The 20,104-nt window shown below is 39.7% G+C and overlaps 1 protein-coding gene across 5 annotated transcripts in view; it reads left to right on the top strand.

Annotated features, from left to right (window-relative positions):
* The window catches only part of VPS13A (vacuolar protein sorting 13 homolog A), a 277,386-nt gene that overhangs the window by 110,016 nt on the left and 147,266 nt on the right, over nucleotides 1–20,104 (top strand). For all 5 annotated transcript variants that reach the window (XM_074953217.1, XM_074953216.1, XM_074953215.1 and 2 more), the window contains exons 24-36: nucleotides 5,675–5,759; nucleotides 7,382–7,554; nucleotides 9,157–9,313; nucleotides 10,147–10,226; nucleotides 10,403–10,462; nucleotides 10,560–10,713; nucleotides 11,778–11,894; nucleotides 11,975–12,078; nucleotides 12,582–12,749; nucleotides 13,473–13,777; nucleotides 15,321–15,468; nucleotides 16,592–16,742; nucleotides 17,682–17,806. In XM_074953217.1, coding sequence (XP_074809318.1) covers nucleotides 5,675–5,759; nucleotides 7,382–7,554; nucleotides 9,157–9,313; nucleotides 10,147–10,226; nucleotides 10,403–10,462; nucleotides 10,560–10,713; nucleotides 11,778–11,894; nucleotides 11,975–12,078; nucleotides 12,582–12,749; nucleotides 13,473–13,777; nucleotides 15,321–15,468; nucleotides 16,592–16,742; nucleotides 17,682–17,806 — 1,827 coding nt within the window. The remainder of the gene's footprint in view (nucleotides 1–5,674; nucleotides 5,760–7,381; nucleotides 7,555–9,156; nucleotides 9,314–10,146; nucleotides 10,227–10,402; nucleotides 10,463–10,559; nucleotides 10,714–11,777; nucleotides 11,895–11,974; nucleotides 12,079–12,581; nucleotides 12,750–13,472; nucleotides 13,778–15,320; nucleotides 15,469–16,591; nucleotides 16,743–17,681; nucleotides 17,807–20,104) is intronic.

Here is a 20,104-nt window from a genome sequence, read left to right as displayed (position 1 = left end):
GGGGAGCACACTTAGGGGATCTCCAAGCCCTGTGGTTGAATCAGGAGCTGGCTGTATACATATATATACTCAAACTTAGCGCAGTCTATGAGGCCTGTCCAAGCTTCCTGTTACATGTTAATGCCAGTATGGTATAAGTTCTCATTGACCACACCATTGCGAATGCTCTATTTAAATAAGTGGGGTAACCAGATGGGACTGGTTTTGCCAGAAAGCAATAAGTCTTAGGAATTTTTGCATTCAGAACTCAGTGACACTCAAAGCTTCACACCTTTTGGTGATACAGAACTGCCTCGCACACCACCTCAACAGATGCTTCAGAACGAATCATGAATGGTCTCAAAACTGAAGTGGTCAGTTTGATATTCCAGACTTGGTGAACACCTGTAGTAGATCTGTTTGCCCTAATACAGAACAGGAAATGCTACCAGTTCTGTTCCAGAGTGTGTCACAGTTCACTTTCGATAATGGATATGTTCTTATTACAATGGAAGGGCAGCCTGCTTTATGTTTTCCGTCCCGTTCCTTTAATTCCCCGGTAGTTCTCAATTCATAGCACCACATCAAATTGCTCTTAAATAGTGCTTGCTTGGCCAAAGCAGCTCTGGTTATCAGACCCTCAAATGCTTTCTGTCCTACCCAGATCAGAGACACATAATCTCAGGATCAGAGATGTTTTCTACATCCAAATCCTCATAACCCTCTCTTTACTGCGTGGATGCTGAGTGGTTAACCCAAGGGGAAACAGATTGCTCTTTCGTTGTTCGGAATATTTTACTGAACAGGCGAAAGCCATTCACCAGATATATTTATTTTATGAAATGAAAGCTTTTTTTCGGTCTGGTCCAGGCAGTGAAGCATCCCTCTATCATAGATAGGCTAAGGTGCATGACAATCTGGAATACTTGCTCTACCTAAAAGAGCTGGGTTTCTCAGTTAGTTCTTAGAGTTCACTTGGTTGCAATCTCAGCTTTCCACCCCTGTTGGAAAGTTGGCCTGTATGTTCTAACCCAGTGACAGTCAGATTTCTAAAGGGTATAAATAGATTGTGCCTTCCAGTTGGGGACCCAACACCACTCTAGGTCTCAAAGCTGATATTGTCAGCTCTGATGGGTCACCTTTGAGCATCTGGCTTCATGGTGATTTTTACATCTCTCAGCTAAAGTGATTTTCGTCATGGTCATCACAGTGGCGCCAATGAGAAGTGAAGACTCCTATTTCCCCACAGTCTTCTGCTCCTCTGTCTCTCTTAGTGATCACATGGTAAAATTCCTTCTAGCTCCCAATTGCTGCTTGGTTCTGCAGAATGTTTTCGGGGGGTGTGTGTGTGTGTGTGTATGTATATGTCTATGTCTATATCTGAGACTGTCAAATGAACTTCCCCGAGAACTACAGTCGATCACAAATCTTACCACTTTCCACTCCTAGTGCAAGACACATTTCTTTGCGTTTACCTTCTCTAATATAAGGGCTCTGTGTGTGTGTGTGTCCGTCCGTCCGTCCAGATGTATTGCTTAATGTGCTACTGGAAAATGCTCAGACTTCGCGGTGATGACTGTGGTATAAAAACGTATGTAGACTAGAATAGAAATGTATATCCCCAATCAAAAGCTCCACCAGCATCTGCTGCCTCCTACTTTCTCCAGTACTGTGTGGAAGTCTGAGGAGGACCATCTGTTCTTTGTAGTCTCTGAAGCTTATGGGGAGCGATCAAAGGGAGATGAGGAAGCTTTCTAGTATGTGCTTCCTTCCATTCTCTCCTCCCCCTGGCTTGTGGGGGAGCCTCCAGACCCTGCCCTGCCTTCTAGTTTCTCCCAGCCCTGTGAAGATAGAGCTTCCAGGTCCAGCTGTCCTCTTCCTCCCTCCCTCCAGGTCCATCTTTTCCATTCTCCCTGCCTCTTGAATTTGTGAAATAGAGCTTCCAGCCCTTTCTGCATACCTTCCATTGTCATCTTATAGCATTTAAAGGAGCTTCTATTAGCTGCTGCTTCCACCTGATTTGTGAGGCCTTGTTTTGCCCCATTTCTCTCTCCCTAAATTTTAATACCCTTAGGCAGAGTGTCCCAAACTTTTTTTTGCTGAGCCCCAATTTGGAGACTGATGTCCCATGAGCATGCGCCTCCCGCCACCCCCATACTAAGAAACAGTATTTTTGCACAAAACAAGAGGATATTATTTTCTTGGCTAATAATCCATATTGCTTAGACAGAAAGCAACATAAATAGCACAGTACCACAGTTCTTCTACTGAGTAAATATCAACATAAAACAGTGGTTTTCAACCTGTGCTCTGCAGACCACTGGCGGTCCTCAGACTGTGTTTAAGATTTCCAAAGGGGTCTGTACCTCCATTTGAAATTTTTTAGGGGTTCACAAATGAAAAAAGATTGAAAACTTCTGACATAAAAGAACACTTAATGGCTTACATTTGTCTCAGTGAGTAGGATAAACCTGTTTGCTGGCACAATTATGGAATCTCTGTTTGATTTTGAAGAGTTTCAGTTGCAAATCAGCCTTTACATTGAACTGGCTTCTATACTTTGTATGTGTGAGTGTGTGTGTGTGAGTGAAGAAAAGCTCACTTCACATAGATACCTTGAGGCAAAATGAATAAGTATTTTGATGGTGTTTGGGGAATTCTTTTTAAACTGAGAAAAAAACTAATCAAGAGGTGTGCTTTAAATTCTCTCTCAAAACAGAGTTATCAGCGAAGTCAATCAAATTCTCTTTTAGACTCATGCCAGTCTTGACCTTTGGTATGAAATCCTCTGAAAACCGCTTTCAGACCCAGGTGAAATCCTGCAATTCATTTCTTTCTCTCTTGGGAAAATATTTGCTGAATTGTGTGCAAAGCTGAGACAAATATTCAAAGATGAATTACATATTTAACTTCTAGAACATTTCACAGTCCATAATGACAGTAGACCATATCGGGAACACAGTTGCATTGTCTTGCAGCATATAAATACTCCCTCCGTAGCAAAAGATTTTGGCAAATCTCTGTTTTTGTGCATAAAGAAACTGTTACAGTTCTTGTCTTTCAATGAAAGGTTAAGTTAATTGAGCTTGTCAAATGTCAGCCACAAAGCCCACTAAAACCTGGAATTGCTGGTCATGGAAGTAATTGTGAAATGGTGTTTCAGAGTTGCTCAAAAACATGACACTCCTTCCTGAGTTTGCAGATTCTTGCCAGAAATTTACTATGTGACAGCCATCTAACTTCTGTATGAAGCAGAAGTTTTGGTGCAACGATCCCATTTCTTCACATAGCACTGAGGAGAGGCATACGTTTGGTGGTCAAGCTTTTATGAAGTTCACAACTTTGAGAGCAGTGATCAGTACATCTGACATCTGCTTTTGCCATTTCATTCATGGCTAGTGCCTCTCTGTGCAACTGTATGGTGCAACAGCTTTCATCTGAGCAACAAGTTCACTACTGCATCCAGTCATGACTTTTGCCCCATCCATACAAATCTTGACACAACGATTCTACTAAATGTTTTTATCCGTCATGTACTGGTCTAAAATTTTGAACAACTCTTCAGCAGTAGTTCTTGTTGGGACAGAACAGCAAAATAAAGTCTCTTTGATCTGAAATGAGTAGATGTATCTTATAAAAACCATCATTTGTGCTTCATTGGCAAAGTCAGTGCTCTTGTCAACTTGTAGTGTGAAAAAAGGGCTGCATCTCACTACTTTGATCTGCTTCTTGATATCTCCTGCCAAATCAGCAATTCTACAGCTAACTGTGTTTTCAGATAGTAGCATGAGACTCTGTTGGTCAGCAATCTTCTTTCCCCATATTATCGATGCCATTTCAATCGCTGCTGGCAGCACATGACTGTGACCAATCAAACGAAACTTTCCACTTCTTGGTGTTTGACGAGAGACCGCGTCAGATGCTTAAAGTGCTTAGGGCAGTGTTCTTTGATTCATCTGTCCTTTCAGTTGAAAGAGCTTTTGTTTTTTTTAAAAAAAAAAATCTTGTGGTTTTATCTTTGAGGGCATGATGTTTGGTCTCCAAATGGCGCTTTAGTTTTCTTGGTTTCATGCTATTCTGAGCAAGAACTCCAGCACAAACAACACATTGCAGTCGAGGACTATGTGAACCCCAAGTCCAAGCAGGAAGGATATTTACTATTTTTCATGGCTCTATTTATTCCTTCCCCAGAATCAGCATGTCAATTTTTCACTTCACGAAACATTCCATTCGCTCATAATTGTCGAACACCAAAACAATTGATCTCCAATAGAGTAGAAAGAACATCTGAGTGAAACCTCACATTCACATCAGCTATATAGCATGTGGGAGTTAGGAGGTGCTGACTTGGCATGAGCACATTGGTTAAGGAAGTTTTGGTACTATGCTCTGGTAATCTCGTGATTTGAGGGACAAAACCCATGTGTAACAGCAGCAACAGGATCTTTCTGAAGGGGAATTCGTAGTATGGCCCTTATTTTCTCTTATTTTATTTTAATTTAAAAATCTGGAGAAAATTGGTAAAAACCAAAAATGAAGTGCAGCTGGTGGCAGTGCTCAAATTATAGGGGGTTCTGGGATTTGGGTAGGCTCCCTTACTACTTTTAGGGTCTACTTCGCTTCTCCTTATGTGGCTAACAGCAGGGCCAAGAGCTGCAGAGAAAGAAGACTGTAAGGGGTAGTGGCAGGTATAAGGGGTGCTGTGCTGGGTATAGAAGGGGAAATTTATGGTGAGGTGGAAGGCGAGGGGTAATAGGTAGGGGAGATGGGGGAATTAGGAGTAGGGCAGGAGGAACAGTTATGGGGAGAGGAGGCTGGGGCAAAAGACGGGGAGTTGCACAGTAGGAGCAGGCAAGAATCTTTAGGGGTAGGGGAGGAGGCAGGAGCCAGGGAGATTGGGGTTGCTAACCGTGTGGCACTTGAGGAAGCCTTCAGCTCCCTGCAGCACTTGGTTTGTCTTGGCTGCTGGGACCCAAGTCCTGCCCATCTCGCTCCCCAGAGCGCTGTGCTGAAGGGCTGGGGTCAGGAGGAGAGTATAAGGCTGTACCTCATGAGTATTGGCCCCCTGCCAGACAGAGCCCCGTATTGACCCTGGCCCTTCAGCATGGCCCCATCTACTTCTCCTGCTTCGCTTACTTCTCCAGGCTCTGTCTGGCAGGGGAGGAGGACAGCACTCTGTGCTCTTGGGCTGCCCTGAAGCACTGGAATCAGGAGGGGGCCCTGTCCATTAGGGGGCTCAGTACTCCTGGTGTTCAGCCTTCCACTCCCCACTTGCAGAGTCTCTGCTGACCTGCCCAGCAGAAGAGGGTAACTGCCAGTTGGTGGCTGCTGCAGCTGTAACAGTGAGGGAGTGAGACAGGCAGGGAGCCAGGTCCTGGCAGCCAGGACTGCCCACACAGAGCCCCATCCACTTCCCTTGTTGGACAGAGCCCCGTGCTGACCCTGGCCCTTCGTGATCTGCCAGGTCCTCATGCCCAGGAAGGCGTGCCCACAATTTGGAAACTTCTGATTTAAGGTGTTATTTTTAACAGATAATTAAAAATCATTGATACAGAAATGTTTTCTTATTACTGTAAAGTCATAAAATATATACAGATTAGTTGTCTGAAATAGCTGTAGTCAGTCGAAATGGACAGGAAAATTGAATTAAAATATTTTTAAATTAGTTTTTTTTTCATGTTGTCTTCTGTTTCAGATTGCAGTAACTCCTCTGCTTGCAACACCGCATGTCTCACAAAATGTACTTCCATTTTTGGAACTTCATTCGTTAACTGAGTCAGGTAAAGAAACTATTTTAGAGCACATTTTCTTAAATAGGTACAATAATATGTCAATAAAAATTATTAAATTAAGTGCAATATTAAGAATACAAAGATGGTGAAAAGTAAACATAAAAAACTACAATATTCTAATGTGGCGTTGTGTAGTTATTTTTGTTAGTATTTGGGGGCTCAGATTCATAAGTTCATGTTGAGCATAAAGATATGATCAAGCTTCTGAGTATGTATCATTTTCTTCCCCAGTTGGAAGATTCAGGTGATGTGGAGAGAACTGTTGTGTCATGACTATTTCATTGTATGTCTACTAACAAACAGGAATGGTGATACTTTTTTTGCTGCCTGTTTCCTTTCTTATGCTTTGAATATGCTGGATGGTCGTAGGTTCAAGTGTGAGAGGGTTTAATTTACCTTTTACTTTCTTTTAAAATCTTTGTGCAAAATTTGTTTTAATGGCCAGAAAACATTCATGAGACTGCATAAGTTAATAATGAGTTCAGAATACACAATATGTTTATAGGTAGCCACTTGGAAGTTTGTGTGCAGCAGAGTTTTTGCTCTTTTTAAAAGGAGCACTCTCACACAGGAGCACATTTGGGGCAAGGCAAGGAGATGTTCATGCAAAAAAAAAAAGAAAGAAAGAAAGAAAAAAAAAATCCAGTATTTTATGTTTTTGCTGCTGTTGAAAATACTCTTGCTTAAGGCTTCCCCATTCGAGCTCATGATTTTTTTTTCTGAATGATACTGCAGTGAAATAATAACGATCAAATAGAAGATGTGCCATGAGAGACAAATCACGTTTGAATACATATTTTTTATAAGGCAGTTATAAAATCCCATTTGTAGATTACATTTAAAAAGTTTTAGTTACATAGGTTAATGATGTTTCTAGTATTAAAGACCTCCTTAAATGTGTAAAAGATCATCAATATAAAAATAGCATCTGACCACTTTTGCTTACTTTTACATGTAATATATATGATCATTTAAAACAAGATTAGAGAAAAATATAATTCTCCTTTTTTTAAAAAATTTACACTGAGTGCTCTCAATGCAGAGTGTAGTTCACTTCCCCACTTGTTTGTGTGAGTTATTCACATGGCAACAATGGAGAGTAAAACATTTTCTTAAAATTACAAAAGATGAGAGAGAGACAGACAGACCAAGGGCAGATGTATCTGTAACCACTTTTAAGTCACTTTTTAAAAGAAAGACTAGATGTCAAATTGATATATTTCTGATTTTACTTGTATTACATTGTACATGGAGCTGTTTGAGCATTTATTTTAATAGTTACTTGGGCATTATTTTAATTTCATTCCTGTGTTTTGCTCTATATGGTGCATTTAGACCTTCTGTCACATACATATCTTCTCTATATATCACACATTCAGTCTTTATCAAAGAATGGCGTTTCCAAAATACACTCATTCAAAGAGCCCTTTAAAAGCTTTAACCTTATCGTTGATTGTATCTAATTATTTACTAGATAATCTTACCATATTCATGTGTAATTGTCCACAGATGATATTTCAAATAAATTCTGTACTATATTATTGCAAAATAACTGTTGGTATGAAATTTAAATAGTCATGAAGTGATCATTAATAAAACTTTAAATTTAGAATCGGAAGAAGAATTTTATGATGCCCCCACCAGTCCTGTGGAGGAGATGCCATTTTTTGAAGCATCTTCTGGCTCTCTGACCAGGGTTAACAGTGCCAGAAGGAAAAGGTTACAGAAGCAAGAATCTTTGAAGAATATGACAGAATTCCAGCTAAGATTTGAAATACCTGAGGTAATGTAACTTTTTTTTTCTTTCTCCTAAATATACTCTAGTCTGCATCTAGCATCTCCACAACCTGGTTCATGTATGTTGCTTACAGCCTATGTTCAAATCCTCATTAATGCCATTGTTGCCTCTTGGTTTGATGGCTGCAGCTCTTTTGTGACCTCCAAGTCCCAACTGTCCAACGTGTAACATGTGCAGGATGCAACTGCCTGCGTTCTTGTCTGCATGAAGAAATACATCCCTTCACTCTTTTCTCAAACACCTCCACTATCTTTCCATTCATTTCATTTTTGAGTTTACGTTTACTCTGCTTTCTTTAAAAACAAAACTACTATGTTCTTGTTCCCTTTTACTTCCCAGCTTTATCTCCCCTTCTCCAAAACATTCCATGGTCAGAGTCTGCAGCTCTTTCCATCTGGAACAGCCTTTCTGCCCCATTAATGCTCCATCTTTTAACAGTTATCTTAAAATCTAACAATATTCATTTTGCTAGCTATCTTTGGTTTCTCTTGGCCTCTGTTATTGGTCTCATGACTAAATATTTGGCACATTTACTGTGCAGGGTTTTGGTTTTATTTGCATTATTTTTCCCTATAAATTATGCTATGCACTATCTTTTTAACTATGTAAAGCTACCTCAGGTCAGTGCTTGTATGAAAGACATTATACGAAATAAAGTTTTGATGAGTTGTCTTGTGTTCTCATGCAGAACACTTGGCTCATAAAAATCATGAAAATTATTATTTTTGTTTGGATTATGGTAATACCTTCAATATGGTAAGTCCTTTCCAGATGTAAGATGCAGCCGCTTGCCCACTGTGTTGACAGACTAAGAATAAGTGTAGTTCTGAAAGTCTTATCCGTACATAAAATCTAACACTTTCTGTATTTGAAATTTGCCTATATCGGGGTTCTTAAACTATTTCATAGTGTAGATTACATTGATAGAGGAGTCTATTATGTATGGTGTTCCTTTCCCATTCATTGGATTTAGTACTTGAGGGGAGCTCCTGTTTCCTCTACTTTGTATGTAGGACCAGCCTCTAGTAGAAAGAGAGAGAGATTTGGTCTCCTTGTTTCGATTGTTCTCTTTGAAGTGAAGAACCTGAAGACCTGTAGAAGCAGCTGGAAACAAGGAATGCCTGTGCCATGAGACCAACCTTGTTCTCCATTGAACACGGCTGTGTGACTGTAGTGCAGACTGCAGTGTTAAATGATGTTCAGACAGAGGGACAGATCCTCAGCCAATGTAAATCAGCATAGCTCATTTGAAATCAGTAGAGCTATACTAGATTACATGAGCTGAGAATCTGGCTCTGAATGAGATTAACTTTCTTGAACTGTTTGTGGAGCTGCTTTTAAGAATGAAGTTTTATTTCATACACATTCTTCTTTTGCTGTTTTGTTTTATAGAAATGGCAGCATCTAGTATTAGCAGTTTTAATACTGAATGGATATTCTTCAGAGTTTTTTCAAGGAACATTTTCTGTCTAAAATTATATTTGAATTGGATATTCACTGAATACGAACTCTGATGAAACTATACTTTGTGTGTCACTATCACTTTGTCATTATCACATTATGCCTTATTATGTTGTTTTTTCCCAGGTCTTAATGCAGTTGCGTCGTCTTGCTGATGGTACTGAAAAGCCTGTGCTGCAGCTAGAAGTTGTAGGATTAGGCACTGAACTTAAACTAAGAACATTTGATATGGCTGTAAATGCTTTTCTTAGAGAAGTCTGTTTACTGTGTCCAGAGTATATGGGTAAGAATGTACATGATGCTCTAAAATTGATTAGCAGATCTACAATAGTATGGTGAAGAGTTCATTTCAGAAAGTCTGTTGGGCTCCCTTATGTCAGCTAAAGTTGCAGGATCCATTCCTCAAAAATTAATAGTGGGAGAGAGAAACCAATTATTCCTGGACAGTATTTCTTTCACTTTACCCCTTTTGATACCAGGAAAAGTGCATCATCCATAAAATCCCCTGTTCTTAGGCCACATGAGACATGTCATCACTTCCATGAACCCGTTTTTTTATTACAGTCATCCTTGTCCCACAAGACACATGATTGTAACCGCCATGGGAATCACTTGTATATCTCCAACAAGTGGATTTTATTTCATAGATAAGACTGTACCAGCATGCACTCTGGTTGCCGTGTTTGTGTGTAATATTGTAGGTTTTAATTTAAAAAAATATTTTTGCCCTAATGATTGCAAAGGAAATCTTACAAATCATGAACCAGTGCGCTCCTGTGTTCTTGAAATTGCTTCCTGAGTAAAATCCAACTCAGAGCTGTATACTGCTTTGGTACATTACAATGGGGAGCTAACTATGCTGCGCAATGATCACAGTCCAAATGTCAACATTAACTGTGTTGCTGCTGATCATTTTAGCAGAAACATTCAATTATTTTGTGGGTATGGGTGAGTCACTGCTGATCCTACGCTACAGTGACAGTCTGCTTTATAATCCCATATGCATTTACATAACTGATAATAAAACACTTGTATATTACGTTTTAATTATTTGCATTTTCTTGAAAAAATAAGTGTCAACCAAGCTCTTTTAACATTAATTTTTTTAAAAAAAAGATGATAAAGACAAACCTGTTTACATCATTACAACTTTGGATAATACAGAGGATGATCTTCTTACACTGGAATATGTAAAGGTAAGAAAACTTTAGAAATGTCATTTCCTTAATCTTTCTGGTGACTTTCTTTAAAATTCAGTTTGTGTATATGGTATCTAAAAAGTAAAATGCATGGAGCTGTAGTAGGTTTTGCAGTAAACTTTCTGTATGAAGTTTGCAGATTTTTATTTTAATTATTTTTTCTGGGGGAATAGGCTGATATTAATGGACCCGAATTGAAAACTGCTTACAAGAATGTTCTGCAGCTGCTAAAGGTATGACTATCATTTGTTTTTAAGTTTGTGTATTATTCTTATTTTGGAAAAAGCTTTTTGGAAAATATGTTCCTGCTAAAAATGCCTTTTTTTGTAGGTGAATTTCTCCTCTCTAGATGTTCATTTGCATAATGAAGCACTTCTGAATGCCATGAATTACCTAAATAATCTTCTACCAAAACAAGAGACTAAAATAACAGAAGAGCTAGTCCAGGAAAAAGAAGAGAAAAAGGATGTTCTTAAGAAATTAAGTAAGTTGGTTTTTATCTTGGTTCCCCCCGCTTCTTTTTGCTTTGCCCTTTATCCCCCATCCCCCCACCACATGGGACATGTGACAGTGTCCTTACTTGCAGAGGTGGGGAGAAGTTCTTGATGACAGAGAAAATGTTAACTGTTGGAAGATGGAGAAGTAGAGAGCCCTTCAGTCATATAAGAGCCTGGAAATGAAGGAAAGGAAGAATAACCATTGAAATCAAACTTTTTTTCACTCCACTGGTCACTAGCACTTATGAAAAAGCATGAGAAGAGCAGAAATGGATTGTTTTCAGGCAGAATGCTGTGTAAGAATGTTGACTATTAGTTTTATGCATCTTTGTGGATCCAGGGATATACTAGGGGCCTCAACCAGTTCTTTCTTACTGTGTCAGTGGTTAGTACAGATACCCTCATTCAACCTTTTCCAAGTTGTTGGGCATAGGCTAATTAATGTCAGTTTGGTCCAATATGTAAATTGGAACCTGTCTGGCTATTGGTTGTTCTGCACCTGTTGTACAGTTTAATTGGATCCCTGTTCCAGTTTGATTTATGCCCACCTGTTCAAGCCTGCAACTGTGTATCGGATCCCTAATGGTGGATGTTGTGTGCTGATTTTAAATGTTGACTGTGGACTATGCCATTCCACATGCACTTAATGTATTTTGGTATGATTTGAGGCTTCCCTATATACACTGCGGATTCCTGGGTGTCATTTCTGCCCTTGGGGCCATTGGTAGTTGGTATAATGCTCAAAATTATGCCGGGGCATTGGCCAGGTGCAGAGTAGGCTAGGGATAAGAGGAGCACAGAGTCCCCTTTTCACACCCATTTTCTTCACCTCTTGGAATTGCATTGGGTTTTCCTTTTGGAGCTGCACTTTGTTCCCTCTGTACTAGAAAAGGATCAATGTGTGTTTATTTTTAAAAAATTAAATAAAGTTACAAACTGAGCCTACAACTAAACTTGGAATGGGTAATATGTGTCTATCATCACTATGATCTAGGTATTAGCATAATACAAACAATTAATAATAATAGTGTTGGTTTCAATTTTCTCACAGCATCAAAAAAATCCAAGTATGAGGATGTCATAGACCTACATGTCTGTGCAGATTTATCCTGTTTGCGGGTTTTTATTAGAGAACAAAAGCGCAGAATATCTGAAATTCATGTAGAAGGTAAGAGTGAAAGTTTGAACATGTAGTTACAGAATACTAACAGATATCAGTTAATTTTGTTACTTTTTTTTTTTTTTTAGGTCTTGATTGCCAAGTGATCATGAGGAAAGCAGCAACTGAAGTGTTTGCAAAATTAAAGAACATAGTTGTTATGGATTCTGATGATATGGCATTGCATAAAAAGGTATGAATTCTCATATATGCTATTGATTTCTGTTGCCTGGTGGACAGACACTAATTCTGGCTTAATTACTGGGGTCTACCATCTAGCAGTATTTTCTCTATTGCTCTGTGTGGGTGCTGGGATCATTGTTCCCAGTAAGAGGTATGTGCGTGATTGTCCAAGAACCTAAAATGTCAGTCCCCGCACAACTCTGTGACTGCTGTATTAAAAAACAACAACAGCAAAACAGCTTTCTGTGACTCATACACTAAGCTGTCCTTTACTACTTACTATACTGACTTCAGTGAGCTGATTTACACCTGCTGAGATTATAGTCCAATACTTAAAATTCTCCCACGGATTTTCAAACTCAGTATTTGTAAAATGCTTTACAATCCATAGATAAAACGCAGCCTAGAAGTATGAAGTATTACTACCTTTTGTAATAGGCTGTAGTGAAAATATTTTAATATGAACTTCTTCAGTGTTAGGTTTGAGTTAATTACCCTTTTCTCTGTTTTAAGGCTCTTTATATCACAGGAAAAGAAGTCTTCAGTTTTAAAATGGTGTCGTACGTGGATGCTACAGATGGTGCTGCCTATACAAATATGAATATTGTGGACAGCCAGGTTTATTTAACTGTTGGTTGCATTCAAGTAGTTTTTGTCAACAAGTTTGTTTCAGCTATTTTGGTAAGTCAAATCTTTGTCTTGTCTTCCACCCCACCCCAGCTTCTTTTAGACATGTAGCTGTGTCCAACCGCAAGTGGAAGGAGGCACATGCAAGATGATATATATTTATAAGAGCTCCCTTATTTTTGTGCAAGGTTCCATTTAATGTTGGGAAATTGAAAGAGTTTTCTTCCAAAATTACAAAATTCCAACTCCTCCACATTCACATGCTGGAACTGAAAAGCTAAAACTTCAGTGCTTCTATAACTCTGCAATTATTATTATTATTATTATTATTATTATTCATTACTCTCACACTTCTTTTTATGGTACATGACCAGATTTTAAATTCACATACACAGTTTGCTGTCACATAACATTGGAGAATAAAGCAATCAGAATGAATGCCTATTGCATACAATTTTCCAAAGCTAACAAGTATGCACAAACTTGGAATAGGTTACATGTAATTCCTCAGAATCATGATGGAAGGTCTTTAGTGTTGGAACTCCATTTTTAATATACGGTATATAAATAATTGTACACACATACTTCATTTCCAGTGGAATTATTCTATAAAAGCATCTCTATAGGCAAATTAGGTCAGTGCATAATATTGCCAGCACTTAGACACACAATATAGCATTTGGGATGGAATTTTAAAGGGTAATTAATGATTAATAAATGTAATATTCCCATGATTAATAGCATCAGATGTAATGATAGTTTCTAATTATTTTCTAGGCTTTTATAAATAACTTCCAAGCTGCTAAGGAAGCTATTACCGAGGCAACTGTTCAAGCAGCAGGGAAAGCAGCTACAGGTGTAAAAGAATTGGCACAACGGAGTTCCCGAATCGCACTGGATATTAATATTAAAGCACCTGTAATCATAGTGCCACAGTCAGCAGACTCTACTAATGTCCTTGTTGCTGATTTTGGTCTAATTACCATAAATAATCAGTTCTCTGTTAAAACAAAGGCACGATGTAGCCTTCCACCTGTTATTGACTCTATGACAGTGAAGCTGAGTGAACTAAAACTATACAGGTAACCTAATATGTATGTATGGTTTTTTTAAAGTCAATTTAATTCTTCTGAAATACCTCATATTGACAATTCTGCAAAATGAAGTGCTTTTATCTAAAGACCAGGTTTATGCTTATAACTTACATAGCACCATTAAAAAGAAAAGGAGTACTAGTGACACCTTAGAGACTAACCAATTTATTTGAGCATAAGCTTTCGTGAGCTACAGCTCACTTCATCGGATGCATTCAGTGGAAAATACAGTGGAAATCCTGGACGCCCCATCATCTCAGGCATTGGCACCCTGACAGCAGGATTGTCTGGCTACGTAGACTCCCTCCTCAGGCCCTACGCTACCAGCACACCCAGCTATCTTTGAGACACAACTGACTTCCTGAGGAAACTACAATCCATCGGTGATCTTCCTGAAAACACCATCTTGGCCACTATGGATGTAGAAGCCCTCTACACCAACATTCCACACAAATATGGACTACGAGCCGTCAGGAACAGTATCCCCGATAATGTCACAGCAAACCTGGTGGCTGAACATCACTACAAAAGGTCCCCCCCCCCCGCCCCCCCAGCTCTCCTGGTAATAGCTCATCTTAAGTGATCACTCTCCTTACAGTGTGTATGATAACACCCATTTTTTCATGTTCTGTGTGTATATAAATCTCCTCACTGTATTTTCCACTGAATGCATCCGATGAAGTGAGCTGTAGCTCACGAAAGCTTATGCTCAGATAAATTGGTTAGTCTCTAAGGTGCCGCAAGTACTCCTTTTCTTTTTGCGAATACAGACTAACACGGCTGCTACGCTGAAACATAGCACCATTAGTGTATGTGACACTCTACAAATAAATCACAAACAGAAAAGTTTGTGAGAAAATAATTAAGGTTTTTTAACGAAAATATCCACCTACACCAGCAGTTCTCAATCTGCGGGCCACATGCGACCCAATTAGCACACATCTGCATCCCAGCTCAGTTGTATGCTCAATGCCAGCTCATGTGGCAGAGTCCAGGTTCCTGGCTGCCTGGTGTGGTGTGGTGCGGGCTGTACCACAGCCCAGCGTGGCGGGGTCAGGGTCTTGTGGGGTCTGGCAGCCCACCACGCAGGGTCGGGGGCCCGGGGCAGCCACGTGTTGGTGGTCCGGGCAGCTGTCCGGCTGCCCCTGCATGGCAACGGTTCGGGGCAGGCAACCCACCAGCCCCACACAACAGGGTTCGGGGGCTGGGCTGCCGCTGCCCTGCCACTCAGCCCCTGTAGCTCAGGTAACACGTTGTGACTTGCATATGCAGCCCACAATGATAAATAAGTTGAGAACCACTGACCTCCACAAACCCTTCAATAGAAGGAAATATCCAATTAGGGTATCCTTGTTTGGCATTCCTTAATCCTCACACAGAATTCACTTCTTACAGGGACAGGTTCTATTCCTCTCTATATAGATAGTATTCAAAAGGGTAAGGCAAATGCAAAAATGTTTCATAGTTGTGTTCTTCAGATTATTAAGTGAAGGATATTGAGTTATGAACATCATTTTATTTCTATCCACAGAACACATTTTGAGAGAGGTTCATTACAAAGTGAAATACAGCTGTTGCAGCCACTAAATTTGGAAGTTACTGTTGAACGAAATTTAGCTGCTGCCTGGTATAGCGAAGTGCCTGATATTAAAATACTTGGACGACTTAAACCTATAAATGTAAGTGTCCAGTACTGGAAATGACTCAAAAATATTTGTGGGAAGCTAATGAATTTTACTCCCCACAAAAGCAAACCTTCTTGACTTGGTGGTTATTTGATTCAGAGAGGTATAGGTGGAGTGGATTTTCACTGATAAGGCTGAAAAAGGAGGGGGTCGAGGTGATAAGTGAGAGCTTACAATGGCCTTTTCAAGCACTGGACTAGGATAATGTGAAATGCAGGCAGGCATTATGTCTCCTTTATTATTATTATTATTATTATAGCGTAGCTCACGCCTGACCTGCAATATCCTTGATTTGCCTGTGTATTGGGTATTTTGTACACCCTTTCAGGTATGGTTTGAAACAAGTTCATGTATTCTTTTTCACAGCCTATTCATGTGGGTTTGAACCTCATGTATTCTTTTTCACAGCCTATTCATGTGGGTTTGAACCTATGTTAATTAAAAATCAGGGTTGAACAAATGTGTGTTTTCCACAGTGTACTCTCATTAAAAATATATGGACAAGGTTTGTGTTCTGTGTTTGTACAAATACATTGGTTTGCCAGGCTTAGAAACGAGACTAATGACTTCATGTTGGAAAGTATTATGTGACTGGCCCCATATGACAACTTTCAGCAAATATGATTCATGCTCTAAATGCATCTGTTAACAGATGTATACCCACATATAGCCAAATAGTTCATACCCAGCTACCTAGCTTTTTAATTAAAAGTTTGCATAGCTGCACTAAATAATATGTGAACCATTGCTGGTGTGCTTACACAAGCTGAATTCTAGCCAAAGCTAATTTTAAGTACATAGAAGGCTTTATACAACTGTTTTTCATGGTTCTAGTCTTCTGAGCAAAGACTCAAATATGCTAATTTGTGTTATTGGGATATAGCAGCATAAAGAGTCATTACCAACTAATAAATAAATCTCCTATTTTGTTAGTAAATACTTCTCTTTTGAGAACAAATTTTGGAGAGGAGAATGTTTGAGAAACGGACTGCAGGGGAGTAGAAATATTGCCTTTTAGTTGCCATATGTTTTTTTTAAAGTGAGTGAGATTGCTATATTCAGAGTAAAATAAGGTTTGTTCTCCAAAGTTAGCCTTTTTTTTATTATTATTTTTAAGCTCATTCTCAGTCAGGAGGACTTAACCACTATATTGAGGACACTGAATGAAAATTTAGGGGACAGTTCTGGTGCTCCACCTCCTTTACCAGAACCAAAAGATACAAGTAGCAGCTGCAGCGATGCCCTCAGTACTTCCCAGCATTCTGCAGGTATGTTCTTTAAGCTTAAGCAACAATCCAGAAGCATTATATGGTATTTACAGATTAACTCTTCCAGTGGATTTACAAGGATGTCTCCTTTAACTGTGTTTAAATGTTATGTTTATATGCAATGGCCTTGTTTAAAGTTTTTTATCTAATTTATTCTTAATATATCCAAAGTGGATGTAGGGTTAGAAAAAAGACAAATAACCTTCTGCGGTAGATCTTGTGACATTAGACTGTTTTACTATAAAAGTTATATAGCGTCCAGCTTTATTGACAATTTAAGAATCTGCATAAAACATTCAATAAACTGTCAGTTAGGGTTGGTAATGTTTATGGAGAGTACTTTGCTTTTTAGTATCAGTTATTTCCCTCTATTTATGATGATCTTTTCTTTCTGTTACTACATTAAAACTGTTTATCCCTCAGAATCACAGTATAACAGGATCACTGAAAATCTTTATTTTTACTATCAGAGCTCCTGTAGGGCTCATTGTGCAATACAGTGTATGGACACATAATAAAAAGTCATTCTCCTGAAAAACATACAGTCTAAATAAGCAGGACAGACAAAAGCACAAAGTAAAAAAAGATAGGCCCTGATAATTATCCTCATCCAACACCTGCCCTCCCCCTGCCCCCATATATCAGATTATAGAAACCTCCTAATGCATGAGCACGTAATCCTAAATAGTGTTAACAGGAACTAGGAATGTGTGTTTTTCCTTGTTGCGGAATTCTGATAGTTAGAATGATATTTTTATGTAATTTTCAGTTTAAAATAAGACTTTGCCATACAGAAGAATTGATTTAGTAAAGTCAAATTATCTTTGGGCTGAAGTGGGGGGAGGATGTAGTCATATGAAGACTGTTATGCATTAAGGAATGTGTAATTTTCTGTTTTGCTGTTAGTTTTAGTGCTAATGCATCTTCCATTTTTAAAAGGAACTACTATGGTAACAACTGCTGTGGTGGAATTACATTCACCTGTTAAAGTTAAAACAACACTAAAACTGGACTTCCTATTCGACTCTCTCACTTTGGTATTGTACAGTCCAAAGTCTAAACAGGTAAACAAAACTTCATGTTATTAAAGAAAACAAATCTGTAATCTTACTGAAAATGCTGGCAATTCTGAACAGGAAAATGTGAATTAGAGGATATTACACAGGAATAGCTCAAGGGCAGTGGTTACAAACTGTAGTCACAGATTTATTCACGATACTACAGAAAACAAAATAGGGAAACTCTGTCTCTGAAGCTTATTGTGTGATTTGACTCTCATTTTCCAGGAAATTTAACCTTGGATAAAACAAAGTGTGAAACTACAGATGGATTTGCTTTGTTTTCGATTAAATTGTGGCTGTGGTTTGAAAATTGGGGTTGTACTATGAAGCTAGCTTCTATCTTAATGTGGACTCAAAATCATCATACTTAGATTCATAGATATTAAGGTCAGAAGGAACCATTATGATCATTTAGTCTGACCTCCTGCACAATGCAGGCCACAGAATCTCACCCACCTACTTCTGCAATAAACCTTTCACCTATGTCTGAGCTATTGAAGTCCTCAAATCACGGTTTAAAGACTTCAAGGTGCAGAGAATCCTCCAGCAAGTGACCCGTGCCCCATGCTACAGAGGAAGGCAAAAAAAACCCAGGGCCTCTTCTAATCTGCCCTGGAGGAAAATTTCTTCCCGACCCCAAATACGGTCATCAGCTGAAACCCTGAGCATGTGGGCAAGATTCATCAGCCAGATACCCAGGAAGGAATTCTCTGTAGTAACTCAGATCCCCCCCCATCTAACATCCCATCACAGGCCATTGGGCCTATTTACCATGAATAGTTAAAGATCAGTTAATTGCCAATTGATCAATTACTTGTCAGCTAATCTCCGCTTAGAAGGTTTAGTTGGGCATGTTTTCCTGTGAGCTTCTGCTTACAGTTTGTCATGAGTTTAACTCTTGATAAGTTAACCAGTCTTGTCTCTAACATTTTAAAACAGAGGTTCTCAAACTGTGGTCCATGGACCATGGTGGTCCGCGAGCTCCATTCAGGTGGTCCACGGATAGATCCCTCTAAGGTGCGCGCCTGGGCGGCCGCACACAAGAGAATGAAGGGCCACCCACCTAATTAGTGGAGCCGCGCAGGATTGGCTCCACTAATTAGGTGCCTGGACCCTGGAGAAGACTCACATGTAAGGTGAGGTCGTGGCCTTGGGCAGATTAGGGAGGAGTGGGGTGAGAAGAGGGGGTGGGAGAAATTTGGGACATGCAGGGCTGCGGCCGCCAGAGAAAGAGGCGACTTTCCTCAGCTCTAGGGCTGCGGCTGCTGGGGAGAGACGGCTCTCCTTCCCAGCCTCAGCTCCGTGGCTGCTGTGGTGAGGGAGAGACCCCCCTCCTTCCCAGCCCCAGCTCGGGGGCTGCCATGGCGGGGGGGAGAGGGCACATCCATCACATTAGAAAGGTAAGACTACTGATATTAAAATATGAGTTGTGTGCTTTTATTTGTAGAATAAAAATATTTATTATTATTAAGGTTTTTTTTTATATAGCGCTTTTATTCAAAGCGCTTTACAATAGTTATCTAATGATACAAACAGCATTTGGAAAGATCATTAAGTGGTCCACTGAGACCCTCAGCAATTTTCAAGTGGTTCGTGGGAAAAGAAACTTTGAAAACCACTGTTTTAGAACATAGTCATGTGCCTTAACCAACAACAGAGAAATTTGCATGTTTGTCTCTGTCATTAGAGTAGCAACCAGGTTTTATACGTTCTCTTCAGAAACCTAGGTTAGCAGTTTTGATAACTGTTGCAGACTATCCTTCTAACATTACCTGGTTGCTACTGGGAACAGTACTAAATAGTAGCATAGGAGAATCATAGAAGATTAGGGTTGGAAGAGACGTCAGGAGGTCATCTAGTCCAACCCCCTGCTCAAAGCAGGACCAACACAAACTAAATCATCCCAGCCAGGGCTTTGTCAAGCCAGGTCTTAAAAACCTCTAAGGATGGAGATTTCACCACCTCCCTAGGTAACCCATTCCAGTGCTTCACCACCCTCTTAGTGAAATAGTGTTTCCTAATATCCAACCTAGACCTCCCCCACCGCTCCTTGTTCTGTCATCTGCCACCACTGAGAACAGCCAAGCTCCATCCTCTTTGGAATCTCCGTTCAGGTAGTTGAAGGCTGCTATCAAATCCCCCCTCACTCTTCTCTTCTGCAGACTAAACAAGCAGAGTTTCCTCAGCCTCTCCTCGTAAGTCATGTACCCTACCCCCCTGATCATTTTCATTGCCCTCCACTGGACTCTCTCCAATTTGTCCACATCCCTTCAGTAGTGGGGGGCTCAAAGCTGGATGCAG

The sequence above is a fragment of the Natator depressus genome, chromosome 5, assembly GCF_965152275.1.
Source record: "Natator depressus isolate rNatDep1 chromosome 5, rNatDep2.hap1, whole genome shotgun sequence".
Lineage (NCBI taxonomy): Eukaryota > Metazoa > Chordata > Testudines > Cheloniidae > Natator > Natator depressus.
Note: the sequence above shows the minus strand (reverse complement) of the source record. Positions and strands in the feature narration are given on the sequence as shown.